Below are 27,840 nucleotides of genomic sequence, written 5' to 3'. Positions count from 1 at the left end.
ACTGCTATTGGCAAGTGCGATGCAGGAAAACTTCAGAGGGCCTCAGTGAAGGAGTCAGCTGAGCGCCCAGTTAAAAAGAACTCCATGAAGTCTAACAGAAACAGAAGTCTTAAAGGACCTAATCTTCTAAATGTTTCTAGCAGGGAAAAGGAGAAAATATCCACTGTGGCCCCTTCCAGTTCATCTAAGTCAGTTGGCAAATGTGGAAAACCAGCGCGGCAAGAGTCTCTGCATCAAAACTCACCAAGAATTACTACAAAAAAAACCTATCCCCAAATAGAAGCTTTAAAAGGCGGGAAGCGACCAACTGTTCCTCAAAACCATGCTGACTGTCGCACTGCTGAGCAGCACAGAAAAGAGAAACTACCTGAAGGCTTAGTGGGACTTTCTCCTATAGTAACAGTAAAGATAGAAGACGTGTACAGTAAGGCACTACTGGATACTGGTGCACAAATCACTATCCTGTTTAGAGACTTCTACCAGAAACATTTAAAGCATTTGCCTCTTTTGAAGCTAGAAGACTTGCAGATCTGGGGACTAAGTGATACTAAGTTTCCCTATGATGGCTATGTCTCACTGAAGCTAGAATTTCCCAGCTCAGTGGTGGGGTCAACAGAAGTTTTTGAAACTCTCGCTGTTGTGTGTCCAAGACCAAAAGAAAAAGGTATAGCTTCTATTTTAGTGGGGACCAACACTGACCTTGTCAGGAGAATGCTGAAGCCTCAGCTAACTCAAGAACATCCAACACTACATCCACTTCTGAGACCAGCATTTTGTGCCCTTCAGGAGGAAAAGGACAACAAGATAGAGGAAATAGGACATGTATGGACACTATCTGGGAAAGAGTATGAAATACTCCCTGGTCATGTCAAGTGTTTCAAAGCCAAATTAAGGATGTGTGGGCAAGCAGCCACATCTCATCTTATGATGGAAATGGATCCACAATTACAACTGCCACCTGGACTTGAGTTAGTACCAGAAATCTGGCCTGTTGACAAGCTGAAACATCCTTGTGATACTGTGTCTGTGGGACTGACAAATAAAGGAAGTAACCCTATTGTTCTTGGCTCACAAGTGCATTTGGGTAATGTATACGCTGCCACTCCCTTACCTGCTTCTGTTTTGACAAGTGATAAAGGTAACGCAAAACAGTTGAAGCTGGAAGATGTTGATATAGGAGGTGGTCTGATGACACCTGAATGGGTAGCCAGAGTAAAAAAGATGTTGATAAAGAGGAGGAATTGTTTCTCCACCAGTGAGCTTGATGTGGGGTGTGCAAGAAGTGCACAACACCGTATAAGATTAAAAGAAGACCGACCATTCAGAGAACGTTCCAGAAGGGTTGCTCCAGGTGATTTGGAGGACTTGAGAAAACATCTGGAAGATCTCAAAGCGGCCGGAATAATTAAAGAGTCAAGAAGCCCATACGCTTCTCCCATTGTTGTTGTCAGAAAGAAGAATGGATCAATTCGCATGTGTGTGGATTATCGCACTCTGAATCAGCGAACCATTCCTGACCAGTACACCACACCTAGAATCGAAGATGCTCTTAATTGCCTGGTGGGCAGCAAATGGTTCAGTGTGTTAGACTTGAGGAGTGGATACTACCAAATTCCTATGCACCCTGAAGATAAGGAAAAAACTGCATTCATTACTCCTTTGGGATTTTTCGAATTTGATCGCTTGCCTCAAGGTCTCTCAGGTGCTCCTGCAACTTTCCAGAGGATCATGGAAAAAACTGTTGGGGATATGCACCTCCTGGAAGTCCTAGTCTACCTCGATGACCTTATTGTCTTTGGGAAGACACTAGAGGAGCATGAACAGAGGCTGATGAAAGTACTAGACAGACTTGAGAAGGAAGGGCTGAAGTTGTCCCTGGATAAATGTAAGTTTTTCCAATCTTCAGTGACCTATGTGGGACATGTGGTATCTGCAGAGGGAATATCAACTGATCCCAGCAAAATTGAAGCTGTGACATCTTGGCCCAGACCCAGAACCATCACAGAACTGCGGTCTTTTCTTGGGTTTTGTGGTTATTATAGGAGGTTTGTGGAAGGGTTCTCAAAAGCAGCTAGACCACTCAACCAACTGCTGCAAAATGATATAGTTGATGAAACTGATGAAGACTTTCTGTTGAAGAAGCCAAAGGGACCAAGGAATTCTAAAGAGTTCATTGAGAACCGTTGGACTCCTGAGTGTGAAGAGGCATTTGAACAGCTTAAGTATTGTCTCACACATGCCCCAGTACTGGCTTATGCTGATTCAAGAAAGCCATATACTTTACATGTTTATGCTAGCAGAGAAGGTTTGGGAGGAGTCCTTTACCAGGAGCATGACAAGAAACTGAGACCTGTAGCCTTTATCAGCCGAAGTTTATCTCCAACAGAGAGAAACTACCCTGCACACAAATTGGAATTCCTAGCTCTGAAGTGGGCTGTGGTTGACAAGCTACATGACTACCTTTATGGAGCTGATTTCGAAGTTCAGACTGATAACAACCCTTTAACATATATCCAGACCACTGCAAAGTTAGATGCTACTGGACATAGATGGATGGCTGCTTTATCCAACTACAACTTCAGTTTAAAATATCGTCCAGGACATCAGAATGGGGATGCTGATGGTTTGTCAAGAAGGCCACATGCAGACTCACACCCTGAGGATGAGTGGGTGGAAATTCCAGCACCAGGAGTGAGAGCTATGTGCCAGATGGTAGCTTACTGTCAGCAAACTGAATGTTGGGCCCAGAAGCTGGGTTTGCCAGGTCCAAGCATACCCCAAGCCTACTGTAATCTTGTAACATTGCAATGTTACTCTTTACCAGCTTTGAGCAACAGTAATCTCAGGAGAGACCAGAGAGAAGACCCCCTCGGACAGTTAGTTGTTGCTGCTTTGGAGAATAAAAGGGTTGAGATACTTCATACAGATTCTCATCCACTAGCAAGACTCCTAGCAAAAGAATGGCACAGACTACAGATACGAAATGGACTAGTGTATAGAAGGTCCCCTAGTGTTCTTGACAATGAAAAGTGGCAATTGCTGCTTCCCCGAAAGTATCAAGAAGTGGTACTTCAGTCATTACATGATGAACATGGCCATCTTGGCTATGACAAAACTCTGGGACTTGTAAGAGACAGATTCTACTGGCCATGTATGAAACAGGATGTTGAGGATTATTGTCGTTCATGTCTTCGCTGCATCCAGAGAAAGACTCTGCCCACTAGAGCTGCCCCATTAGGTAAAATGGAGAGTAGTGGACCTATGGAACTTGTCTGTATAGACTTTCTGTGCATTGAACCCGATGAAGGTGGAATCAGCAATGTGCTGGTAGTGACGGATCACTATACCAGATATGCTCAGGCATTCCCAGCTCGTGACCAAAAAGCTGTTACAGTGGCCAAGCTACTGGTTGAAAAGTTCTTTATGGCCTGTACATTATGTACATTAAGTACATTATGGCCTGCCAAAAAGAATACACTCTGATCAAGGGCGTGACTTTGAAAGCAAACTCATTTACGAACTACTTACGCTTCTGGGAGTTCAAAAGAGTCGTACATCTCCTTATCACCCTCAAGGTGATCCTCAGCCAGAGCGTTTCAATAGAACTTTGCTAGATATGTTAGGAACATTGTCTGCTGAGAAGAAGAGCCAATGGAGTAGACATGTGGCTACAGTAGTGCATGCTTATAATAGCACTAAGAATGACGCTACGGGATTTTCACCCTACTTCCTAATGTTTGGAAGGGAAGCTCGTCTTCCTGTTGATTTGACTTTTGGAGTTACAGCTGATGATACTCCTTTACGATCTCATGCCAGTTATGTAGAAAGGCTCAAGAAGAACCTCAAAGAAGCTTATGATCTAGCTGAACATGCAAGTGGACAGAGACATCAGCGGAACAAAGCTCACTATGACAAGAAGGTGAAATGTCATGATTTGCAGCCTGGTGATAGAGTTCTGTTGAGAAATTTGGGCTTGCCTGGTAAGCACAAACTAGCTAATCGATGGGGCTCTGAGATCTACATTATTTGCTCTCAGCTACCTAACATTCCAGTCTATCAAGTCCGCCCTGAAGGTAAAGAAGGTCCTATAAAAACCTGGCACCGCAATAATTTAATGCCTTTGGCAGAGTCAGTGAGATTTATAAATTCTGAACCTACAATGCCTCAGCGCAAACCTAACTTGAGACGATCTAGAGGATTAAGACGGAGACAAGATACTCTTCCTGCTATTCAACACTCAGGTACTTCCCCAGAAGAGGAAGAAGACAGTGAGGATTAATGGGGATTGGATGGACATTTTTATGACAACATTCAAGATTCCATTAACAGTAATCTCAATGCAGATGCATCAGAATTCATCCCATGTCACACTGAACAACCAGTTTCTAGCAATAGACTGACAAATGTTTCCATGCCTCAGGCAGGACTCAATGTCACTGGAAGTCTTGACAGTAATCCTGATGGCAACTGTACAGTGTTGGAGAAACAGAGTGAGGATGTTCAAGACGAAATTTTAGAAGAAGACAACATAACAGCTGAAAGCTTAGACATTGATCAACCCCCAGAACTAAGTTCTCCTGTCAATATCTTTGAACCAAGGCCTCAGAGATTGGTGAAACCCCCACAGAGACTCACATATGATACTTTGGGGAATAATACTCAAGAGCCTGTGGTCACTGCTCATCGTAGAATCTACGCCCATGTTCCCTCCACTTTCTACTCAGTTGGTGACACTACACCTCAGCTGATTTCTACAGTTGTGATACCATATTATAAAACAGCGGTTGAGTTAATGGTACATTAATGTTATAATTGTATTTGATGTTAAATTACTTTTTGACTTGGGAGGACCCAAGTATTTTCAGTGGGGGGAGAGTGTAGCCATCCTGCTAACATGGCTATTATTTAAATTGTGCAAAGTATATTCTGTGTAAAATAATATTTCTGGACTTGTAGTTCTATTAATCTTCAGCACTGAAACAGTTAATTGCTGAAGACCTTGCTGGGCTTGCAGTTTCCCTCCCACAGGAAGAAGAAAGATTCCTGCCACCAATAGGAGAGCAGCTTTCAGACTGAGGAGTTGCAGCCAATGAGAGAAAGACTGACTTCTGAAAGAAGGAAAAGGAAGAGGGAGAACTTCCAGGAAGGCAGAGGAGATCTGGGGAAGATAGAGATATACCCAGAGCTGTGCTGCATGTGAGAAGGAATCCTCTCTTCACAGGGACCAGTGACTGTCTGCTATCTGAAGAGGAGTGTTACAGATCACATCACATGGTGACTGCTTAGTCTGCTCAATATCTGGAGAAACTGTAAGCAGTTTTCAGTGAGTGCTACCTGTTGATTTTGACTCTCACTTAATCAGGCATTGCAGGGCTTTATACAAGCCAGTAACAATTAGGACTAGAGACAGGACTTTTATATCTGCCTGCCTGCAATCCATTCTGAAGGGTAAAGGCCTATTTGGAGAGGATTATTCATATATCACCAATATTCATATATCGCCAATAATTCAGCTTGTGTCATTTTCTGCGTGTGCTCTCCTGAGTGAAGCCTCCCACTACAGCCTGGTGGATCACAACTACTGTTTATTTGCCTTGTGGATTACAAATACTGGTTTATATATGAGCTCCAACTGCCGGCCTTACTGCTATTATTAACACTGGCCAGTGTTCAGGGAATTTGACTTAAACATTATCTGAGTTGACTAGATCAGTCTGTTTATTATTCATTGTCATTTTCTAACATTTGATATTACATTAGTGGTATAACTGTGTGTTCAGATGCATTTGTTGAAACATATTGCTAAAAGAGAGATTGTTCAATTTATCCTTATTACTGGGTCTTCGGATCTGATAAAAGTGCTTGCATTTACACTGCTGGTTTATGTGTATCACTGGGGGTTGTGGGTGTCACCAGAGGTGGACGAGAGCAGGACCCATCTAACACAGCTACACCTACGGGTGCGCTACACTTGTATTAGGCGCATAACCAGATTTTGTTATTTTACAATTGGCATGGACTCCTTGGCTCATATGATTATGAAATGGATTAGCCTAATGCAGCTATTACATCTTCACTCCACTAATCTTAAGTCTTTTGTGCTTCTGCCTGATCAATATAGTAATGCCCTTTGATGCATAAATTGTTTTCCTCTACAAAGGTTTACAAAAACCAATTTTAAATCATAGTAATAGTAATAGTAATCTGTGTTAATCATGCCTTTGAAGAAAGATAATGAGGATATTTTGTTTAAAACATCCGACATGACATGGGACACCGAACAAGTAAAAAAAAAAAAAAAGTGACACGTGGCATTCTTAAGCACCCTTAATCACCTATCCCTGCTTTCCACAGGAAACAATGCCTACAGCACACAACGGTGGCGACAGGCAGGCACCACACTAGGGTCCTAAAATGCACCCACCTGCAGAGGGTTGAAAAAAAGTTCAACCACTACAAATAAATAATCCAAACCAATAACAATCTGCCACCACAGCGTCACCCAGCAGGTCATGCCCCAACCTCACTGCCCTCACTGTGAAGAACAATCTACACTGCTTCAAATGAAAGTTTAGTTCCAACAATGCCTACCTCAGTGTAAGTAATTAACAAGTTAAATTGCAAAGGACCAAGGACAGAACCCTGCGGTACTCCGCTAACAACACTGGTCCAATTAGAAAATGTTACATTTATCACCACTTTTTGTAAACTATCGCTCAGCAGGTTTTCTATACAAGTACAACTACTACAGTATGTTACAAATCAGTTAATAGTGCTGCTCCAGCATAATTCTGCACTGAATTCATTTCTCAAAAGAGCAAACAGATTTTTTTACATTCAATTTTGAAATCTGACATTGGGCTAGACATATTGTCAATTTCCCAGCTGCCCCAAGTCATGTGACTTGTGCTCTGATAAACTTCAATCAATCTTTACTGCTGTACTGCAAGTTGGAGTGATATCTCCCCCTCCCTTCCCCCCCCCCAGCAGCCAAACAAAAGAACAATGGGAAGGTAACCAGATAGCAGCTTCCTAACACAAGATAACAGCTGCCTGGTAGATCTCAGAACAACACTCAATAGTAAAAATCCATGTCCCACTGAGACTCCTTCAGTTACATTGAGAAGGAAACACAGCAGCCTGCCAGAAAGTATTTCTCTCCTAAAGTGCAGGCACAAGTCACATGACCAGGGACAGCTGGGAAATTGACAAAATGTCTAGCTCCATGTCAGATTTCAAAATTGAATATAAAAAAATCTGTTTGCTCTTTTGAGAAATGGATTTCAGTGCAGAATTCTGCTGAAATAGCACTATATTAACTGGTGCGGTTTGAAAAAAAGTTTTCCAATGACAGGATCCCTTTAACTTTCAGTGTGTTACTGTATCAAATGTTTCAGGAAAGCGTAAGACACAAACTCACAGTATTGTGATTTGCAGTGTATTCAAGAAACACATTCTTTTTTACCCCTTACAAAAGCTTTCCTACCACTGATGTCAAACTAACAGCCCAATAGTTTTCACTCTTTTTATGCTCTTGTCCCAATATGATAGTTATTCAGGCTTGAAGGTAAACCCACATAAATCAGAAATAATGGGGATAAACATGTCTGACTCTATGCTTAAGCTAATACGTTTAAATTTTCATTTGATTTTGAGCTCTAACAGTATTAAATATCTGGGGATACAGATTGCACCAAGGTATTCACAATTCTATAAAGTCAATCATCAGCCTTTAATCAGGCATTTGCAGAAACTATTGGAATGCTGGAAATGTTACTCAATTTCTCAAAATTGCTCTATTATTTTCGAGTATTACCATTGCTGTTCCTTTAAAAGAAGAAGATGTTGGCATACTTTTGGCACTATAAGAAAACCAATATTTAATGCTATACTACAAAGCTGCACAGATTGGACAGTTGGTTAAATGGCAGCTTTCGCCAGCTGCTACGGTGTGGGTAGAGATGGAAGCAAGGGATTATCCGTTTACAACTAGCAATTTATTGTGAGCAGATCAAAAGAAAGAAACAAATTTAAGATTCATAATTTAGTAATACAACACTTCTTACAGATGTGGGATTCATGTAAATACCGCCATTCACTATGTAAACCTAAATCCTTAATGCAATCTATTGTTTATACCTTCATTTATACCAGGTTTGCAAGCACAACTTTTTGAAAAATGGACACAAAATGGTCTGAATACCATACAATCTCTTTTGGGTCCTTACCATATGAAGTCCTTTCAACTTTTGCAATTTGCATTTGACTTTGCCGATTCTGAAATATATGCCTATGCTCAAGTGCGACATTTTGTACAGGGTCTAATTTAAAATATGACATCTAAGGAGTACACAATGTTTGAGACAATATGCAAAAACTTCCCACTTATTAAAGGCATGATATCAACACTTGCTTTCCAATACTTTTCAAACCACTCCTGCGCACTGTACAGCATGGGAGCAAGATTTACCAACAGTGCTTCCTGGAGATGGATGGAATAAAATCTGGATGTCTACTAAGAAAGTATATGAGAACATAGCAACAAAAGAGCTCTTGTATAAACTTTTGACTAGGTGGTATATGACACCCCAAAGAAAACTGGATTTCGCAACTGAATTCACCATTGTGTTTTCTTGGTTGTGATAATATAGAAACTCTAGTCCACATATGGTGGGATTGTCCTACAACGCAGCATCATTGGCATAAAGGGCATGACTTGATACAAGAAATCTGTTCTGTAACATTTCCACTAAATCCTTGGGAACTACTTGTTATGTTTTGGGTTGCCGAGGATGAGTAGAGTATAACAGTGCTTTATTAGCAGGCACTCATGCAGCCATTACACAACAGTAACTTCACTTTCTTCAGGCCAATTGCAGTTGACATCAGGAGTAGGAAAATGTCCTTCATCAAATGGAGCTTCTCCATAGTCATATCTACCAATGCAAGAAGACTTGCATTCCATATGCGTCCATCAGACAGTTCATATATGTATGGTCCTCGCTGGCGTCTCACTTCAAGTGGTGTACTAAATTTAGATTGTCCTTGTTTCAGTATTCCTGGTTTCTTAATTCTGACTAAAGATCCAGGCTGAACGTGTACTTCTTTTGCATCACGTTTTCTGTCAGTATAAGCCTTGCATTTGGCTTGTTGACGTTTCACAATGTCAGCAGTAGATGATTTTGTAGGCACAGTATTTTGTGGAAGTTTGATGTCTGCAACATGTAACTTAGTGCGCATCTGTCTGCCATGTAATAATTCAGCTGGAGATGATTGAGTTGTTGCATGGCACGTTGCTCTGTAGTTATGTCGGAACTCTGTTGTAAATACTTTTCAAGATTTCCCAGTAAGAATTGCTGTCTGTAGTGCTTCTTTCAGACTTCTGTTGAATCGCTCGATTTCTTCATTTGCTTGTGGGTAATAAACTGAAGATTTTCTATGCACCATATTTCTCTCTCAGAAAGAATTCAAATTCAGATGAGACAAACTGTGGTCCATTGTCTGATATTAACTCCTTTGGATTACCTTCTCTGCTGAAGACTGTAGACAGAAATTTTATTAATGTAGCTGATGTTGTATGAGAAACAAATGATATTTCAGCCAATTACTGTAATAGTCTATCAAAGTTATAGCAAATCTACAGTCTATAGGAGCATCTGTAAAAGGACCGACAATATCAATAGCAAGTTTTTCCCATGCTGAATCAGGAAATGGTACTGGTTTTACATCTGGTCTCAACTTAACTTTGTGTACAAAGTTCTTTGCACAGCCCAATGAAGTGTTGCTTTGTGGTGACATTTTAGACACTGGCTGTGTGGCAGGCACTGGTGCTGTAGTAATGAGACCATCAACTAATTGTAGGTTAATGCAGCAAAGAGATCCCTTCCAAGTATAGCAGTACCCTTATTCACAATGTAAAAGTCAGATTTTTGCAGTATTTGATTCAAATTATAGTCACTGGCAAGCAACCAAACACAGGGATTGGATCCTTTAAGTAACTGACCAGTTTCAGGGCAGGTGCAACAAGCAGATCTTTTGCAAAGTATTTCAAGAAAATATCCATTGGTAGTATAGAAGCAGCTGAACCTGTATCAAGCATCAGGTTAATGGAGTGTCCCTTGTCAGCAGAAGCAGTACTGACACGGACAGTGCATATAAACTTGTCTGGAATAAATGTACCAGCTTTATCCACACTTAATACTGTAACATTTGTAGTAGTGACTTCATGAACATCTTTCGCAGAACTACGGCAGATCTTAGCAACATGTCCTACTTTTGTGCATTTGCGGCACCGTTTAGCTTTTGCAGGACATGTAACATGATTTGCAGTGTGTTGTGTTGAACCACAGCGAAAGCAGTATTTTCTATTTGTATTTGCTGCATGGTTTTGCAGTGTAGGTGAATCCCTTTCCTTAGCACTGTATTTTGCCTGTGACTGTGCATTATTAGGCCACAATGTTGAATTCACAATCTGTACATTCCCAGCAATTCCCTGACTGAGAGTTTTAGCCTCTGCCACTGCTGTTTTAATTTGGCTAGCAACTATAATAGCCTTTGCAAGGGTTAAATCCTGCTCTAGGAGCAGTCTCTCTTTAATGCGAGGTGAGTTTGTTTTTTCCACTATTTGGTCTCTTAGCATTTCATCTGTTAGATGAACAACCAGCTCTCTCAAAGTTGCTACAAATTGTTCTGTGGATTGGCCATTACGCTGTCCACGTTGGCGGAATTGATATATTTCAGCAACCGCATTTACTCTTGGCACAAAAAAGTTCTTAATAGCAGTATAAGCAGTTTCATAAGTATCATCAGGTAATGGTAATATATAGAATATACGCTGTCCCTCTGCTCCCAGGCAGTGAAAGTAAAGCAGAAATCTCTCCTTGGTCAGCAGCAATAATGTAATTTTGAAACATACGGATCCATGCAGTAAAAGGTATGGTAGGCTCACCAGGGTTTGGAAGAAAAGGTGCAGACTGCTGCAGAGGTACAAGATCCATCTTGTCGTCAATCTGTTATGTTTTGGGTAGCCGAGGATGCGGAGAGTATAACAGTGCTTTAGTAGCAGGCTCTCATGCAGCCATTACACAACAGTACAGCCAGCACAGCTCAATAAACAAGCTAGAGATCTTGCTGACATAGAACATATTCTTCCAGCAGCTAAGTGGAGCCTAGCTATCAATTGGCTGTCCCCAGATATACCTTGGCAGCATATGTAATGGAAGAGCTTTCAGCTAGAGTATAAGATAACATGGACAAATTTGTTGAAATTTGGACACCATGGAAGAATTATGTGGTTGAGAGACGGTTGAATTTACAGTAATATTGAAGATAAATGTGGGTTCAAACTAAAGATGCATCTCAACCATATACTATGTAGAGCGGGGGTTCCATCCTTTTCTTCTTTACTTATATATATATTAAGTTAATATTGCCCTTTTACATCTCTTGCCTTGAACCACCATTTCATGATGGTCTGTGTGCTGCCTCAGAGATCTCCTGACCAGAAATACTCCAGCTTTAACTGTAACAGGAAGGAGTGTGGAAGCAAAGACAGAACTGTCTTCTAATTGACTCATGTGACCTAACATGTATGGTTTGTTTGTGTGCACCGTGAATCCTATGATCCCAGGGAGTGGCCCTCATTTTCTTTTTTTTTTAATATGGCAATTTTCTATTTAGGATTACCCAATGGCACATACTACTAAAACAAGTATATTATTATGAAAATGCCATTGTGATTGGATTAGTGGAAGAGTTTATATGCCGAGAACTTCCCACACCAGTCAGTTGAACTGAAGAATCTGCTTGGATGAGCAAGTCCAGTTGTTTTTAGATTTACCTATACTAGATATTATAAAAATGGTTTATTTACATGAAGCAGGGTTTTACACATGAGCTGTTTTATGCAATATCTTTTTATAGAGACCTGCATTGTTTGGGGTATAGTTTTCCTTTAATAATTAGGCCCCCAAATTAGCAATTCCTCAGTCTCTCAGCACATTGCCAGACCTCAAAGAATCCTGATTAAGAGGTTTGGCAATCACAGAGCCAAGCTCATTTACTACCATGGGATGAATCCACTCCAGGACCCTTGTTTACAATTACATGTTCTAGTCTCTTTAATTTTAAATTTCCAGAGTCACCAATCCATCCATAATTATATTATTAAAAGTGAGTCAATTTTTTTGTAGACACTTTGCACATTTCAATGTCCATTTTGCCAGATTGCAGCAGGCAGAAAGGAGTTTTTCCCCAAATCACTCAATTGTTTCTACCTTTTTCCAGCAAGCCCTGCATTTTTTGGATTTTTGTCCGAAAAGTCGGAAATAGTCAGATTTTCAGGCTAATAGGATAGGGACCTCTAACATTGCCTTATATACAATCTCGGTAGGTCTGAGCTGCAGGATATTCTGATTTTTTCCATCCTCAAGGTATAAAAAACCTTGAAAGTTTTTATTCAACTAAAAATTTGGATTTTATAGTATAAAACAAAAACAAAAAAAATCCTCAAATTTTCTCGAGTTTTTGGCATTCGGACTTTAATACATAACCCCCAAATGTCTCAATTTAAAACAGTTAAAGACCCCCCTCCCAGTGCTGCTTTAGAAGGTAAAAAATTAAACTTTACACAATATTAGAAAAACAATCCAAATATTAGAAAAACAATCACAAATTTAAGATAGAAACTAATTGCAGAAAGTCTTTATTTCTGGTGAACCATCTGAAAACACTTAAACTGAAAAAAAGTGTTTGAAGGTGAACAACCCCTTTAAGGCACAGGTTTTGTATTTTGGCGAGAGGTCTAGAAGTAATCATTCAATTTTTAAAATTTAGTTGAGTTCAATAAACTGCATACCTTCTTCTTTAAAGTCTTAAAATAAATTAACGAAAGTTTATTTTTTAAAAAAATAAACTTTACCCTGTAAAAAATGTTCAATAAATCTGTAAATGTTTAATTGTTTTTCTTTCTTCCACATGTTTATATATTTAACAATTTATGAATCCCTCAGCTTAATATATTTAAATATATTATTTGGCAGCAAACTACATTCTTGCACTGTGAGTGACTGAAAGATTTCACCTTCTCTGTATGGCTGCTGTGCACAGCTGCATCAACAGCATAGTTCAGTTTTTTGCATTACTGCAATAAGGAAAAACATTAGGTAGAGAAATTGAAGTAATTATTCTAAGAAAATATTTGTTTTTTATTATTTCTCATACAAGTAAAGAACAGTGAAGACTGAACTTACTTTCCATTTCAAACCTCCTTGCTACTTCAGAGAATTTGTGAGGGGCAGGAGAAGGAAGTTAATCAAATAACCATTAGAAGCAGACAGTAGAAAACATAATCAGCAAAGAAACGGGATACTTTGCCTTCTGCACCAAAATCCACAGAGTGTGTCTGAGCAGGAGCTGACACAAGGGTCCGGACGCGAATGAAGAAGGAGGATACTGCTTGCTGCAGGAGCTGAAATTGGCCTGTGAATTTCAGCAGGTTTATTTCACCCTGTCTGGTCCAAACGTGTTTCGGCTTCGACGCAGATTTTGGTTCAAAATGCATGTCATTGCCTAAATCTGGCGAGTGTGTTGGCAACAGAGCAGACACGCGGTTTACAAACGTGAAAGAAGGAGGATACTGCTTGGGGTAGGGGCTGAAATTAGCCTGCGGATTTCAGCCCTGTTTGGCCCTAGTAAAAACAAAGGGAACCGGAAAGAGCATATAAAACTGTACTACTTCATCCACAATATTCAAGGTACAGACCAACAGAGCCCAGATCAGGCTGCAACTCTCTGGGCAACTTCCTGAGCAACTCTCTGGGCAACTTCCTGAGCAACTCTCTGGGCAACTCTCTGATAAGAACTGAGAGGTATTTATTGAAAGACAAAAAGCAGTATTTCCGGTTTAACCTGATGCGACAGGGCTGATTATTAAATTCTGATGCTAGTTGCACTGGTTTCTTTGCTGCCATTTAGTAATTACCTGTATTAACTACTAATCAGCCTTATATTGTGACATTTATATTCTATGTGTACTGTATATTGTGAGTAGGTCCATAAGCTCAGTGACAGCAGCACAGCACAGCACAGAAGATGTAAAGCTACTGGGGCATCTTTGTAGACACAGATCTTCACTGCTAAAGTGTTGTAATTGCCTTGGGCTGGTACAGAAGCCCAAAACATAATGTATAAAATGTCTAGCCTACTTCTTTAGTTAGGCTTTAGTTCTTCTTTAAGGGCAGAGACACACAGGCAGATTTGGGGAGATTAGTCGCCCTGAAGAAGAGGATATTTGTCACCGGGTGACTAATCTGCCTGTGTGCCCTGACCCTAAGAAAGTGCATAGATAATGCCTGGAATGTTCCCTTTTCATATGTATACAAGCTAATTAACACCATTCTCTCCTTATCTACATTATATTTAATTCACATGTACATGTAACATAAACACCATTTGGTTTAGTTTGTAGATTGCTTGTTTTGTATAACTAGCCCTAAATAACAAATCTGTGTTTAGAATAAACTGCAAATATATTAATTGAAGGCCAAAGGCACACAGGGTATTTTGGTAATACAGGGGAGAGCAGCATTTCATACGGAAACAAAATACCCTGTGTCAAAAAAATATATATTTTTATGCATGATTGGGCTGGCTTGAAGCAAGCAAAGGAAATTGCATCAATGATTGTCATGCCAAGTAAAGGGAAATTATACTGATCAGATTTTTTTAAAAATAAAAATAGTACATGCATGTGATTTTCTTCCAGACCAAAAATAATGGCTCTCCCAAGTCTTAGACATCATTCATTCAAATGTTGTTGCTTGGAAAAAACCATCTGTAGTGGCCACTATTTCACAAGTAGGCTACTGAAATTACCAAGTGATATGAGGAAAACACAAATATAAAGACGCTGTCTTATATATAATATACTGGAACCTTGTAAATATTGTAATGAAATGGAGTGGTTTTAATTTCGGAGTGCTAATGAGACCTTCATCTTGCTTTGACCTTATAAACGGCTTTCAATAACAGTAACTTAGTGGAAATGTTCAGCTATGCCCTGGGTGATGGCTTAAACAGACATGCTGTCAGACTGAAATGCTGACCCCCAGCAGCTGCACTGAAAGGTCAACAGGAGCCAGTGTAATGGCAATGAAAGAGACGTGTTAACACAAGCATACGCGTGCATCTGGGAGACAAGCAGGGCCAACAATTTAACAGACTTGCACTTATGCTGCAACCACTGCGGTAGCATCTTAATCGCTAAAACATCTGTTGTAAGAATTCCATGGGAAACCAAGATCTGGCACCAAGTAACATTACTTTAGATATGCAAGGCAGTTTTATGTTAATGTGTGCGTTTGTGCTTTCCTAACATCCCAACTATACCCAACACATACATCTGCCATAAAATCCCTTCATTATCAACCTGATCTTATTGGCAAAACTGTATAATAAAACTTCCGGTTCAGGTGGGGAAGTGGGCATTACAAAGCACATGTCAATGTACATGCAATAACAATCACCACTAACTGACAAATACGTTTTTGGGAAAACAGAAGAGAATTTGCTGTTTTTGATTTAGTTGTTTTTATTAGCCAATCATATTATCTGTGCATAAAATATCGATTGTGTTGACTGATGGGACTAATGCCACACCTACCTTGTAATGAATGTAGCACACCAAGGCAATTAACAGCCACTTGTGTCACTAAGAGTGGTGGCAGACGGCAAGAATACGAATCACCAGTTGGATGGCATACGAATTGCTTCGGATTTCCGAAATCCCCCGAAGTTGCCGGAAACTTCGGACGACTTCAGAAATCTGAAGCAATTTGTATGCCATTTGACAGGCGATTCGTATTCTTGCTGGTGGGAAGGGGAGATTAGTCACCTGCAGTGGAGAAGATTTGTTGCTGGGCAACTAATCTCCCCGTCTGCCACCACCCTAAAGGTGGTCACTTGCTTAATATACCGTAGATAATCCAATAACAAAGTACTCCAGCAGCTATAGGCATTCAAGTCAAACCATACTTATCTGAACAGAAGTTAAAGGGGTGGTTCACCTTTAACTGAACAACTTAACTTTTAGTATGCTATAGAATGGCCAAGTAACTTTTCAATTGTCCTTGATTTTTCCCATTTTAAATTTTGTTTAATTATTTGCCTTCTGACTCTTTCCAGCTTCAAAATGGGGTCAATGATCCCATCTAAACACAAATGCTCTGAAAGGCTACACATTTATCGTTATTGCTGCTTTTTATTACTCCTCTTTCTATTCAGGCTCTCTCCTATTTATATTCCAGTCTCTTATTCAAATCAATGCATGGTTGCTAGGGTAATGTGCAACTTTATTGCTAACTAACTAAAAAAAAACATAACTAAAACATGAAAACCAACTGCGAATTGTCTCAGAATATCACTCTATATTATACTGAAAGTTTTTAAGCTGTAGATTTCTGCTTACATGAGAATGATGGAAGCAATTTAAAAGGGATATACAATTCTAAACAAATTTGAAATATATGAAACAGCAATTAGGCCTGTCACTTTCTATGTCAATTGTTCTGTGTTTTACAACTATGTAGCAAAAGTCAGCTGGCAAGATGGTCTGTTAATTAGCTAGCTTCGGTTACATTGTTTCAAAAGTAACCAGGACAGACAGGGGGTTGCACCTGAGTCCGCAACTCCCCGGGGGCCTGCCGAAGCCATGATGCATTTTATTGCGGGAATCAAGGCAGGAGTAGAATTTTGCAGTTCATTTGATGGGGGGGGGGGGCTGGCGTGGGGCCCAGGTGCACAACCTGCATACGGGCCTGATCTGCTTCTCTCAAAAAGGCAGATTGAGAGCAACAAAACATATGCTCCGTTCACCTCTGCCCTTATAAATTTGAAAATTCCGCAAAGGGGCATTAACAGACTACTACTGCAACTCAAACTTCAAGTAATAATGTTTTCTTCCTCCCCCGTTCGCTCCTATCCCTGCCTTATTAAAATCAGAGAGAGCGAGTAAGAGAGAGAAAATGTTGTGGCTTGTGAGATAAAGACCATCTGTGGAGTCTGTTCCAGCACACAGTTCAGCTCGAGTGTTTTTGGCACAACATGTTCTAGGCGAGAGAGGTACAGCTACCCATACAAGTGAAAGGATAGAGGGTGGGGGATTTTGCAAACACAAAATACTCTCAGCTTCCTGAAAAACATGGTGCGGTCATGAATCTACTGCGCTGATCTACTTATTAAAAAAAAAAAAGCAGAATCCCCAAACACTTTATTTCACCTCCTGCCAGGCATGTGTGGCTTTTGGATTGCTGACACTCAGAAAGTCAATTGTATTGAAGTGGTTACACCGCACTCCTGGAACTTTACTCACTTCTTCTGCTTTAGTGGTGCTGGTTATCCTCCGGCCTGACGAGGCCCTCCAATAGTAGCAATTTCAATTATGGATCCGCACACACCAATTTTCTGCAGTTTTCTTTAATTTTTATTCACCACCAATATCAACGTTTCGGGGGGTACAACCTCCCTTCGTCAGGACATATATCCTGACGAAGGGAGGTTGTACTCCCCGAAACGTTGATATTGGTGGTGAATAAAAATTAAAGAAAACTGCAGAAAATTGGTGTGTGCGGATCCATAATTGAAATTGCTGACACTCAGAACAGACTAGAGATGGTTTCCGAGCGTCACCTGCCAGCATGAAAACACTTGAGTGACAAAGTTTCAGGGATCAGAAGAAATTCACTGGCACACAGGTACTGCTAGCAGGGTAAACCCTTGATGATTTATTAAATGATTTGCAGCATGCATGTTGTAGCTCCCACCCTTCCCAGCTATAGTCAGGTGATCCCACTGGGGTCTAATAAAAGGGCAGCCAAGTTTGGGAGTTTTACTTTGAAAGCAGCTAGTAAGTTGCAGGTAAAACGTAGTCCCTTTGTAAAATGTATAATGAAGCAATAGAATTCTTAATGAATCTGATGAAAATTGAGCATAGGACTGGCCAGATATGGGATGACTTTGACATAGTTGGCCAGCTTAAATATATTGCAATATGGACAAACAATCCCTGTTTTGTTTAAAGGGTAAGGCATTTTTCAGTAGCAGTATGCACAAAATGTCTCTGTCTTAAATATATTGATAATGGGTTGAGTGCAGAGGACTCTTGTATTTGTCTATATTTGTTTAAATGATTTGCATGCTGCAAATCATTTAATAAATCAGCAAGGGTTTACCCTGCTAGCAGTACATGTGTGCCAGTGAATTTCTTCCGTTGCTACAAGGTGGGACGCCAATTCCTCCATTGCTGTGCACCAGGGATTATCCTAATTGAAGGCCAGGATGTGCGAGTGCAACTCGATTACTTTCCAAAAGTTTCATGGATCACCTTGTGTACCATGGCCTTATGGAGTCCAGAACAGATAGTGCTGGTTCACCCTTAGGGTATATTAGATGCGGGTGCAAGTCTGAAGTGGCCACTTCCACCCATTCTGTAAACAAATTCGATGAACAGACAGCACCACACGTGAGGTATATTATTAAAAGGCCTTTATTCCAAAAGGGCTTATTTCAGGACAGAAAAACAGCAGCGAAGTTTCAGGCTCACAATCTCCTTTTTTCAAGCTTGAAAAAAGGCGATTGTGAGCCTGAAACATCGCTGCTGAATTGGTTCACAGTTCCTTACAGGGAAAACCCCTTTTTTATTTGAGCTTATTCAGCTGGTTTTATGTAGAAAATGTGCATAAAACACTTTCTGAACTTCTACAAGTAAACGTGCATATTTTCAGCCAGATATCAGTCAGGGAAGCCTGTTGGAGAGTTCAATACATGAGCCAATAAGCTTCTGATTCAACAGCTTTTATCAGCCCCTGTATGGCCACCTTTAAGTTGTGTGGCACTAGCCTTATCCTGTCATTGGAAAACATGTTTTTTTCAAAACGCATCAGTTAATAGTGCTACTCCAGCAGAATTCTGCACTGAAATCCATTTTTCAAAAGAGCAAACTGATTTTTTTCATATTCAATTTTGAAATCTGACATGGGGCTAGACATTTTGTCAATACTAATACAACACTGGTCCATAAGGAACCACATACTGACTGCCCCTCAAGATATCCAACCATTATACCCAGAAGTCAATTGAACTGATATTTACAATGCAGCAATACACATCAATGTCCTAAAGCTACTGTTGCATTTAGTCTGACAAGGTGCCTATGCAGCATCTGCTGACTAGATGGTTCTGCAGTTGCAAAATTGTAGTTTAGACAGAATAACTTCAACCATCTGTCAAACCACCATCTCTCACTGATGTGACACATGCCTGCACACTCTTCAATATGACAAATCAGTTACCCGCACAGTGTAGCTAACTCAGACAAGGCAAGTTATAGACAAATAAGGATACCTGTTAGGCAACACGCACGCCAGGCTCATGTTTATCATGCACTAATCAACATAACAGCAGAGTGCAAGAGGACACCCTCAAAGATTTAAGGAACATACAAACCATTGAACTCAAAAATAAGAAACATTTAAAAAAAAAAAAAATTTAAATTGAGTTTTGAAATGTCTCATTCACATATCCTACTAGATATAAACTGAATCACATCTGGCAGCCCAGCTGTAGTGATTGTTTCTGAATGCATATACTGTATATTCAGGAATGTGATCCTTTTAGTAAATAAAATTTGCCAGGCCAGAAAATCAGTTAGATTTGCTCCTTATTATTTCACTTACTATATACAAACCCAATTTTTTACAAAAAATGATTACCGAGACCATTGTAGAATCTTTATGCGTACAGCTAACTTCAGTAGCAAAGAGCAGACAATAAAATGTGACAGGGAACAGACAGAAAATACCACCGAGCACAGGATCAGAGACAAGGGACTTACTGTGACATCCTTGTACAGATGGATGGGATCATAATCAATATCATTTGTGAGAAAAAAATCATTGGCAACAGCCAGCAGTGTAATTTCAGGCAACGAGAAGATGTCCATGAACTGTTTGACTGCAGGACCCTGCCAGAAAAGATCAGAGTTTAGTAGGGTAGATGACTAAAGGTTACAGAAACAAGAAATCTGATTAAACCTTGGGCATGCTTGCTCTGTGGTGATCTAGAAACAGGTTTCAAAATGACATAAGAGATAAATATGAAATGCTGATGCATTCAAAAAGGTACTAAGCCTTATTGCAAAAAAGAAAAATAATAAATATATATAAGTATAACTTTGTCCAGTTAAAGGGATAGACATTACCAGGAAGTGTCACTATACCCATATAAACTTGCCCATTGCTAATCACCCCTTGCAAAGGTGACTCTCTGCCTTCTTCTTGCCTGCAAACCTACGTCAGTCACTGACACAGCTTCCAGCAGAGAGGCTTTGTGGTAAAGTTGGCCATGAGAAGACACCATTTACATTTTGTGCCCCAGCCCATTGGGACCCCCAAAGCCAAATTTCACTTGTAAGCCCATTCTGCTTAAACTGCTTTGGTGACTGACACAGGTTAGTAACCATGGGCTAAGGGGAGGTTATAAATGAATATTGAGATATTCAAATTAAAATCAGGAAAGTATTGCAATCCCTTTAGATGAAACAAAGTGCTAAACTGGAGGTGGTATAAGGCAGAGGCTTAATTTATTACATAGGAAAAGCATGCTAGGCTGGCTGCAGCATGTCATCATTGTATGTATCTTTACAGTATACATATACTGATAACTTATATGTATACCAGAGGATAGAAACAGCAAGCATGCATGGCAACATGCCCATTATGCTTGGTAATATCAGACACCATGTGCCAGGAGCAAACAGAGATCTATCCATTAATAAGCCTCAGGACATTTTATGTGTAATTAACATCACAGTAAGCCAGTTAGTTCAGAGATGTTAAAGCAATCATCCTCCATCTGTTCAACTAAAACGTTCAACCCCCCAGCAGTTGCTAGTTTAAAAGCAGTTAGATTGTTGTAGTTTGGCCATGAGCATGCGTGGTCAAACTTTGTCAACAGTGCGTGACCAACTATAGGATTATTTTCTAATTTGGGATGCCCCTTGATGCGGTAACCATGGTTTTTCTGAAGCACGTAGAAAACACTCCATAAAGTCATAGAGGCACACGTGTAAAATGGCTTGGATTTAAGAGATCGGTTACTGGACCACCGCCACCATTGGCCCTCAAATCAAACCAAAAGGCATGCCTCAGAAAAGCGCAGAGTGGAGCCTTACCTTGCCGTAGAACCCACTGACTTGATGAAGCGGTACGTGGTTTGTTCCCTGGTAGAGCTTCATTACCTCCTCATCTGGGACCGGCTTCAGGCCCCTAGCAGTTGGGGAGGCAGGAAGATCAGATAATGGTTATTATTTAGATGAACAGTTAGGCGAACACACCACTCAAAATACCTTGCAGAGGATTCATCCTTTGCGCAATAGTGTTTCTGAAGCATTGTGTTGCAACCTGTTACTGTATTTTTGTAAATGGTCAGACAATGAGAGAGAAATGTATGGGGGTATCAATTAACATTTACATTCTCTTTTTGCAGTAACTGCTTGAGGGGCAGCCTCTTGGGGGGTGGGGGGAATATACCCCTTATGGGTTAAAGCCCAAGGTATTAAGAATGGATTCACTTATTTACCTTTTACATGTGTCTACAACGTCACAACTCACTTAGAATATAAGCCCTATGAAGCAAGGACACCCTCTATCATGCCTTTAGGGATGTGGCAGTTAATCTACATTGTATTAATGTACATTGTATTTTAATAACTGATTGCACAGATATCTGTATTATGATACAAAGGATCAAATCCAGAAAGCAAATAATACAGCAGTGTAAGGATCTCTATACATTTGGCATGAGGCATGAACTTGTGGGTCTACAGTTGTTACATATCCAATTCTCAACATCCCTTTAAGCCAAAAGGCTATGGTGGGAGTTGTTTTTCAGATGACCAGCTGTGGAGTCATATCTAGCTGCAGCCAACACTTAGCCCCTACATCACTAAATTCCCTATAGCTTAGTATTACCAGTAAACAAGACATAGGGAAGAGATGTTTTACCGGCAAACTTACCTGTACGCTGTGCCTAGCTCTATGTAGTGATAAGCATCAATCTTCATTAGCACACCCTAAATGAAACAAAGTAACATAATTAAGAAAGATTGGGATGCTGCAACTTAATGAAAATTCCTAGCATGGTAAAAAAATACATGCAATTGTGCCAAGGGTCTGCTAATTCACAAGCAGGGAAATATGTAGTCGGAGTCAGGCACAGTTTGTGCAAAGTGATCTTTTAAATCGATACCTACACTAACATAGTAATATGCACAAGGTAATAGTTTCACCAACACCATGCAGGCAAACAAAAGTTCTTTTGTCTAAAGAAACCTTCAAAACTTGAGTCAAAAATCAGTGGTGTAAGTAGATGTTACTGGACTCCACAACAAATTCAAGTGGCCCTAAAACATAGTTCTACCCAAATATATTGAAGATGACAATTAATTAGATCATTACTGGGCCCCCTACACTCCTGGACAGGGCCTGCTTCCTCTATAGTTACGCCTCTGTCAAAAATGTTAGGAGTGTTCAGACTTTTTGTACTCCTTGGCTCAAAACAAGGTTAAAGATATATGAACATGCCACATCAATATTCACTATGAAATTTGTATTGGTTACCTTGTTAATATCGTAATGCAGGCCTCTCACTGCAAAGTTAGGCAGGTATTCATACTTGCGGATTGCATCTGGATACTAAGAACAAAATAAAACAAGAGATCTTTATGTAACAACAGAGTGCTGAAGTCAGGTCTAAAGACAACCATACACATTAAGATAATGTTGCCTTATGATTCAGTCTTTATGCAACTAAATTGGTTTAAATAATTTCACTCCAAGCCCTTTGTTTGAATGACAAGACCTGTACGTGCACAGCCAATCCAGAGATAACAAAAATACAATCTTTACAGAACATGACATGCTTAAAGAAAATACATTTATCATAAACCTGAACTCATGCAAGCTTAGCATCAATTAGAAGGTACAGTCAAATTATTGCAGAGAAAAGGCATATATGTAAGAAGTTAAGAACTCTTTCAGTAGGACACTATGTTTAAAATGGTGTTGCTGTATTTCAAACCTGTTTTATTATACTCTATCTATGTCACTTCAGGACAAGACTTTTAGCTGGGTTTTTAGTGGTGACCAACTGCTTAACATCACCATGTCCACTGCCAAGTGTCAGCTGGAGTGGTGTAAAGGTTGGCACTATTGGTTTATGGAGCAGTGGAAACTTCCTCCGGAGTGCTGAATGGCACCTGTAATATCCTGCCTGGAGTTGAAACAGGGACCTGGTGTTTCTAGGCTGTCTGACTTACCACTGCTCTATGTGATCAGCCAGCTCTGGCCCTGGTTCACTCCCATTGCTATACGTGGAACTGCAAGTAGGGCAGGGCTTTGTTCAGCTGTTATCTATCTGGCCCCTTGTGATCAGTATAAGCCATTAGGCTGCCTATAAACACCCCTGCCCTACACTGAATCATTGCCCAATACAGGTTCTGTGTACTGGTTCCTGGGTGTGATTACTATTATTGATATCTGTGTTTCACCCTCTGCCTGATTGACTATGATATTTCACTGCCTGTCCTGACCCTGGCCTGTGACCTCAAATACGTTTCTGTTCCTGATTTGGTACCGTATTGTCTGATCCCTGTTATTGACCCAGCCCGTCCCTTGACTACACTTCTTGTCCTCCATTCCTACCACATGCAGTTCCCTTGCTTGCCCAGAACTCTCCCCCTGGTCCTCTCACACTAAGACTTGGCGGCAGCATAGGGCTCCTCCCGAGGCCAAAGGCAGCTGCTACAGACAGAAGACCGAGCCGTGACTTTGGGGTTTGTTCTGGGTTTGGGACACCAATCGTTACAGCACCTCTCCATCTGGCAGTTGTTTGCTGGTGATGAAATAATTGTCTGAGGCTGTTTTTTTACCTCAACCTTACAGAATACATTCTTGACAGTTTTGTGCTTCCTTTTTTGTGGCAGTGAAAAGGGGGAAAGCTTTTTGCTGTTTTGGCCTCCATGCATAATATAAGGTCCATAAAGAATGGGATTGCTGAGGTGGGAGTAAAAACCTCAAGATCCTGCACAGAGCCCTGCCCCTCAACCCAGATTATAACACCCACTGTGAGCCAGGCCTGACAACTGAACCAACATCAGTGTCCATCCTCACTAATGCTAAATAGAAGCAAATCCTAGCAACAATAACTAGTGGAAAGCATTTCCAAGAATATATAGATGCTGTTATAACACTCAAGAGACAAACTTCATATTGGCCATATAACGTATATACATTCATACATGTGCCCAACACACGTATTTCTGGATGATTAAACAGTGCTAATGGAGGAAGGTTTAACTTCCTTCCATAAAGAACTTCTCCACTCTCCTCCCTCTAGGCTTAGTAAATTCATGCCCTCCCCCAGAAGGGGTTAAGAGTAAACACGAGAATTTGTCATAACAGTAAGGGGCAGATTTATCAAGGTTAGAAGTGAATTCGAGGGAACTTTCGAAGTAAAAAAAATTTGAAATTCTAAGTAATTTTTTTGGATACTTCGACCATCGAATAGGATACTACGACTTCAATTCTAAGTAAAATGCTTCGAATATTCGAAGTACTGTCTCTTTAAAAAAATGTCAATACTTCGCCAAATTAAACCTGCCGAAGTGCTATGTTGGCCTATGGGGGACCTTGTAGAGCATTTTTCTAAGTTTTTTGAATTCGAAGTAAATCGTTCGATTGATCGCTGAAATCCTTTGTACCGTTCGATCGAACGATTTTAGTTCGACCGCAGGATACCCAAAGTCAAATAAAAACTTCGACTTCGATATTTAAAGTCAAAGTATTTCAATTCGATTTGATAAATCTGTGCTTTTTTTTTTTTTTTAACATTCAAATATATAGAACAAGATCGTTGAACAAAGGTGTATGATTTGTTTCAGTGATCAGAGTGATAGACTAATATAAATTGTATAGTTCCATGAATACATTAACACATATCTTCATGTAGGATGAAGAAGATAGCCTTTGGCACTCTAGAGATCTAGAATGAAGGACATACCCAAATCTAGTATTTCCTATAGACTTAATTTTATACAAAAGAAGATAGCCTTTGGCACTCTAGAGATCTAGAATGAAGGACATACCCAAATCTAGTATTTCCTATAGACTTAATTTTATACAAATAATCGACATTTTTAAAAAGAATTTCCTTTTTCTCTGTAGTAATAAAAAAGTACCTTGGAATTGATCCAAACTAAAATATAATGAATCCTTATTGGAAGCAAAACCAACCTATCGGGTTTATTTAATGTTTACAAGATTTTCTAGTAGAAGGTATGAAGATTCAAATTACAGAAAGATCCATTATCTGGAAAGCCCCAGGTCCCGAGCATTATGGATAATAGGCGCCATGCCTGTATTTATTTTGACGCAAAGCCCTTGTTTTTACTGTGAAAATCCTGGAGATATTCCATTCTTGGGCTTGCAGTGGGCATGTTACTTCTGGCTTAGGGACTCATACAGCCAATGTATGCACTTAAATAAAATCTAACCCCGGGAGAGCTAGCAATAGGCAAATGTGACAAACAAACAAGCAAGATAAATGTCCAATTGTTGCAGTGCTACTAAGAGAATGCTAGTGTATTTTCTTGAATGAAAGATTTTTTTCCCAGAAAAAAAAAAAAAAAAAACTAGTAACAGTGGGAAAGTAGACCCTTTCCTCTCTTTCACAACACACTCACCCTCCCAGTTATTTGTTTTAATCCCACTCTACTCCAAACCCCTGCAGGCAATCTGAAACCTCTTGTTGTTGATAGAAAGAACAAAAGGTTGCACATTCTGCCCTTAGGACTGGAGTCATCCTACATTGAGTTTAAAGTGAAACTTACTGTATGTAAATAGCTGGTCTATACTGTTGCAACCCCCAGAAAAAACCCCTACAGGCTTATTCCCACCCCCACAAATGCTTGGAATGTGTTTGTCCCCGACAGACCTTTTCAGTTATTAATTTACCTTGTACTGTTCAACCAAAATGTCTCTGGCAGTGTTAAATATCATGGAATGTAGAGTGCTGGAATACAGTGCCAGGGTGTAGTCATAGTCAAACCCATAGACTTCTATGTCTCCTAGGCAGACTTCATTGTTGGCGTAGATAGTGGATGAGTTTAGGAGGTTACACACCCCAGGAGGCAAGAGGTCTGAAACAGGACAGCAAAAAAATGCATTAAAAATATGTTTTTCCTGCTAAATCTCTCAGTGTATCATCACAATAATTTCCCAAATGCAATTTGACATTATGTTTCAACATTGTTGACAGAACAAAAACGGGCACACAGGACATATTTTTACATAGCCTTTCTGAAGGCATCAGAAACATTACCATAATACTTAAACAATAAAAATGGTTTATTTTAATGTTATTAAGTAATCAATTTGAAAAATGAATGGAGCTAAACAAAGAGAAATTTTAATTCCATAGACAAATAGAAAATATCATATTATACAGAAAAAACCCAGCATGCAAAAAATTAACTCCCCCCCCCCCGCCCCATAATTATTATTTTGGTAATCCTTTTATTTTGACCTGGAATTTCCTTTCAACTACCCAGGGACACAGCACTGCTCCTCCTCCAGATCAAAAACTTTCCAACCAGTGACTGGGGGAAGGGATGCAAGTAAGTAGGGCTAATCAGTACCACATGCTAATAGAGAAAGTCAGTAGGTGGCCTTGGAAAGATCTAGCAGCTCCACTCTATCGCAGTTCACTGCAAAATTCCTAGTCATGAGTTTGTAAGGCAACTTGTCAGCCTCAAATAACACGTATGACTGACATAAAGAGGGATGAAAATAGGCATAGCCATATAATATACAGGTATAACATCTGTTATCCGGACACCCATTATCAAGAAAGCTCCGAATCATGGCAAGGCCTCGTACTTGTTCCAAACTAAGATATTTTTAATCCCTATTGGAAGCAAAACCAGCCTATTTAGGTTTAAGGTTTAATTAATTTTATTTATTAGGGAAAGGCAATACAACTAAAAAGAAATGTAAAAGAATCTTTACTATACTCAATATATTTTATTTTTTCCCCCAATTCTTTATTTTTAACCTTTTTAATAATAAGGGGGGGGGGGAAGGGTACAGAAAGAAAGAGGGAAGGTAGAGGAGGGGGAGTTATCCACAATCCACATTTTATACACATATATTTATAAATTAATGCGATTATGGCAGTAAGCAGCATGTTGATACATATGAGTAGTATTGACATTCTCTACGTTATATAGGTTGGAAAAAAGGAGAAAAATAGAAGAAAAAAAAGAAAAGGCTGACAAGTGTCAAGGTTTGTATTCTTTGAGTAATATGGCAACTTAAGTCTAGACTTTTATACTTTCGTCTTCATAAATTCTACCCAAGGACCATATGCCCTAGGCATATGGTCCAATATTTTTTGCTTAGATTGTGGATGAGGCAGGTGATTTCCTCCATTTGTCTCACTTCTTCTACTTTTGATAACCATTCTCTACACGTGGGGGCCTCTATTGACTTCCATTTTTTGGGAATTAGGGCTTTTGCAGATTGGCAGATTGTAATAGATGAAGAGTGAGTGGGTCTCTTATTATTGTCTTCATGTCCTGTTTCATATTCAGCAATATTGTCTGAGGTTTGTCTATACATATATCCTGTAAGGTTACCGCATTTATAATCCGAAGAACCTCCTTCCAATATAGCTGAATGGCTGGACAGGTTATCCACACATGGGTATGGTTTCCATTTTACATCTCCA

General features: G+C 39.8%; 1 protein-coding gene across 3 annotated transcripts in view; it reads right to left on the bottom strand.

Moving 5' to 3' along the window:
* The window catches only part of nt5dc2.S (5'-nucleotidase domain containing 2), a 73,968-nt gene that overhangs the window by 21,879 nt on the left and 24,249 nt on the right, over positions 1–27,840 (bottom strand). For all 3 annotated transcript variants that reach the window (NM_001093106.1, XM_041574236.1, XM_018232018.2), the window contains 5 exon segments: positions 19,889–20,017; positions 21,227–21,320; positions 22,071–22,126; positions 22,674–22,748; positions 26,067–26,251. In NM_001093106.1, coding sequence (NP_001086575.1) covers positions 19,889–20,017; positions 21,227–21,320; positions 22,071–22,126; positions 22,674–22,748; positions 26,067–26,251 — 539 coding nt within the window.

This window comes from Xenopus laevis, chromosome 8S, assembly GCF_017654675.1.
Source record: "Xenopus laevis strain J_2021 chromosome 8S, Xenopus_laevis_v10.1, whole genome shotgun sequence".
Classification (NCBI taxonomy): domain Eukaryota; kingdom Metazoa; phylum Chordata; class Amphibia; order Anura; family Pipidae; genus Xenopus; species Xenopus laevis.
This window is presented reverse-complemented; position numbering and strand designations above follow the sequence as displayed.